Source organism: Hyalella azteca, unplaced genomic scaffold (genome assembly GCF_000764305.2).
Source record: "Hyalella azteca isolate HAZT.00-mixed unplaced genomic scaffold, Hazt_2.0.2 contig10905, whole genome shotgun sequence".
Taxonomy (NCBI): Eukaryota; Metazoa; Arthropoda; class Malacostraca; order Amphipoda; family Hyalellidae; genus Hyalella; species Hyalella azteca.
The window spans coordinates 2,634-3,850 of record NW_025940924.1 but is presented as its reverse complement, the minus strand read 5'-3'; the positions used below and the strand labels follow the sequence as shown (position 1 = coordinate 3,850).

Here is a 1,217-nt window from a genome sequence, read left to right as displayed (position 1 = left end):
AATGTGGCACACTTGATGGGTCTAATGTGTCACACTTGATGGGTCTAATGAGTCACACTTGATGGGTCTAATGTGGCACACTTGATGGGGCTAATGTGGCACACTTGATGGGTCTAATGTGTCACACTTGATGGGTCTAATGTGGCACACTTGATATGTCTGATGTGGCACACTTGATATGTCTAATGTGTCACACTTGATGGGTTTGATGTGTCACACTTGATATGTCTAATGTGTCATACTTGATATGTCTAATGTGTCACACTTGATGGGTCTAATGTGGCACACTTGATGGGTCTGATGTGTCACACTTGATGGGTCTAATGTGGCACACTTGATGGGTCTAATGTGGCACACTTGATGGGTCAAATGTGGCACACTTGATGGGTCTAATGTGTCCCACTTGATGGGTCTAAAGTGTCACACTTGATGGGTCTAATGTGGCACACTTGATGTTCTAATGTGTCACACTTGATGGGTCTAATGTGGCACACTTGATGGGTCTAATGTGACACACTTGATGGGTCTAAAGTGTCACACTTGATGGGTCTAATGTGTCCCACTTGATGGGTCTAATGTGGCACACTTGATGGGTCTAATGTGGCACACTTGATGGTCTAATGTGGCACACTTGATGTGTCTAATGTGTCTCTTATACACATCTAGATGTGTATAAGAGACAGGGTCTAATGTGGCACACTTGATGGGTCTAATGTGGCACACTTGATGGGTCTAATGTGGCACACTTGATGGGTCTAATGTGATGGGTCTAATGTGGCACACTTGATGTGTCTAATGTGTCACACTTGATGGGGCTAATGTGGCACACTTGATGGGTCTAATGTGTCACACTTGATGGGTCTAATGAGTCACACTTGATGGGTCTAATGTGTCACACTTGATGGGGCTAATGTGGCACACTTGATGGGTCTAATGTGTCACACTTGATGGGTCTAATGTGGCACACTTGATATGTCTGATGTGGCACACTTGATATGTCTAATGTGTCACACTTGATGGGTTTGATGTGTCACACTTGATATGTCTAATGTGTCATACTTGATATGTCTAATGTGTCACACTTGATGGGTCTAATGTGGCACACTTGATGGGTCTGATGTGTCACACTTGATGGGTCTAATGTGGCACACTTGATGGGTCTAATGTGGCACACTTGATGGGTCTAATGTGTCACACTTGATGGGTCTAATGTGTCA

General features: G+C 44.1%; 1 protein-coding gene across 1 annotated transcript in view; it reads left to right on the top strand.

The window, feature by feature from the left end:
• Window positions 1–1,108: 1,108 nt before the first annotated feature.
• The window catches only part of LOC108679584, a gene marked incomplete at its 3' end in the record, with an annotated part of 2,732 nt that continues 2,623 nt past the window's right edge, over window positions 1,109–1,217 (top strand). Inside the window, exon 1 of the mRNA XM_018168235.1 lies at window positions 1,109–1,112. Coding sequence (XP_018023724.1) covers window positions 1,109–1,112 — 4 coding nt within the window. The remainder of the gene's footprint in view (window positions 1,113–1,217) is intronic.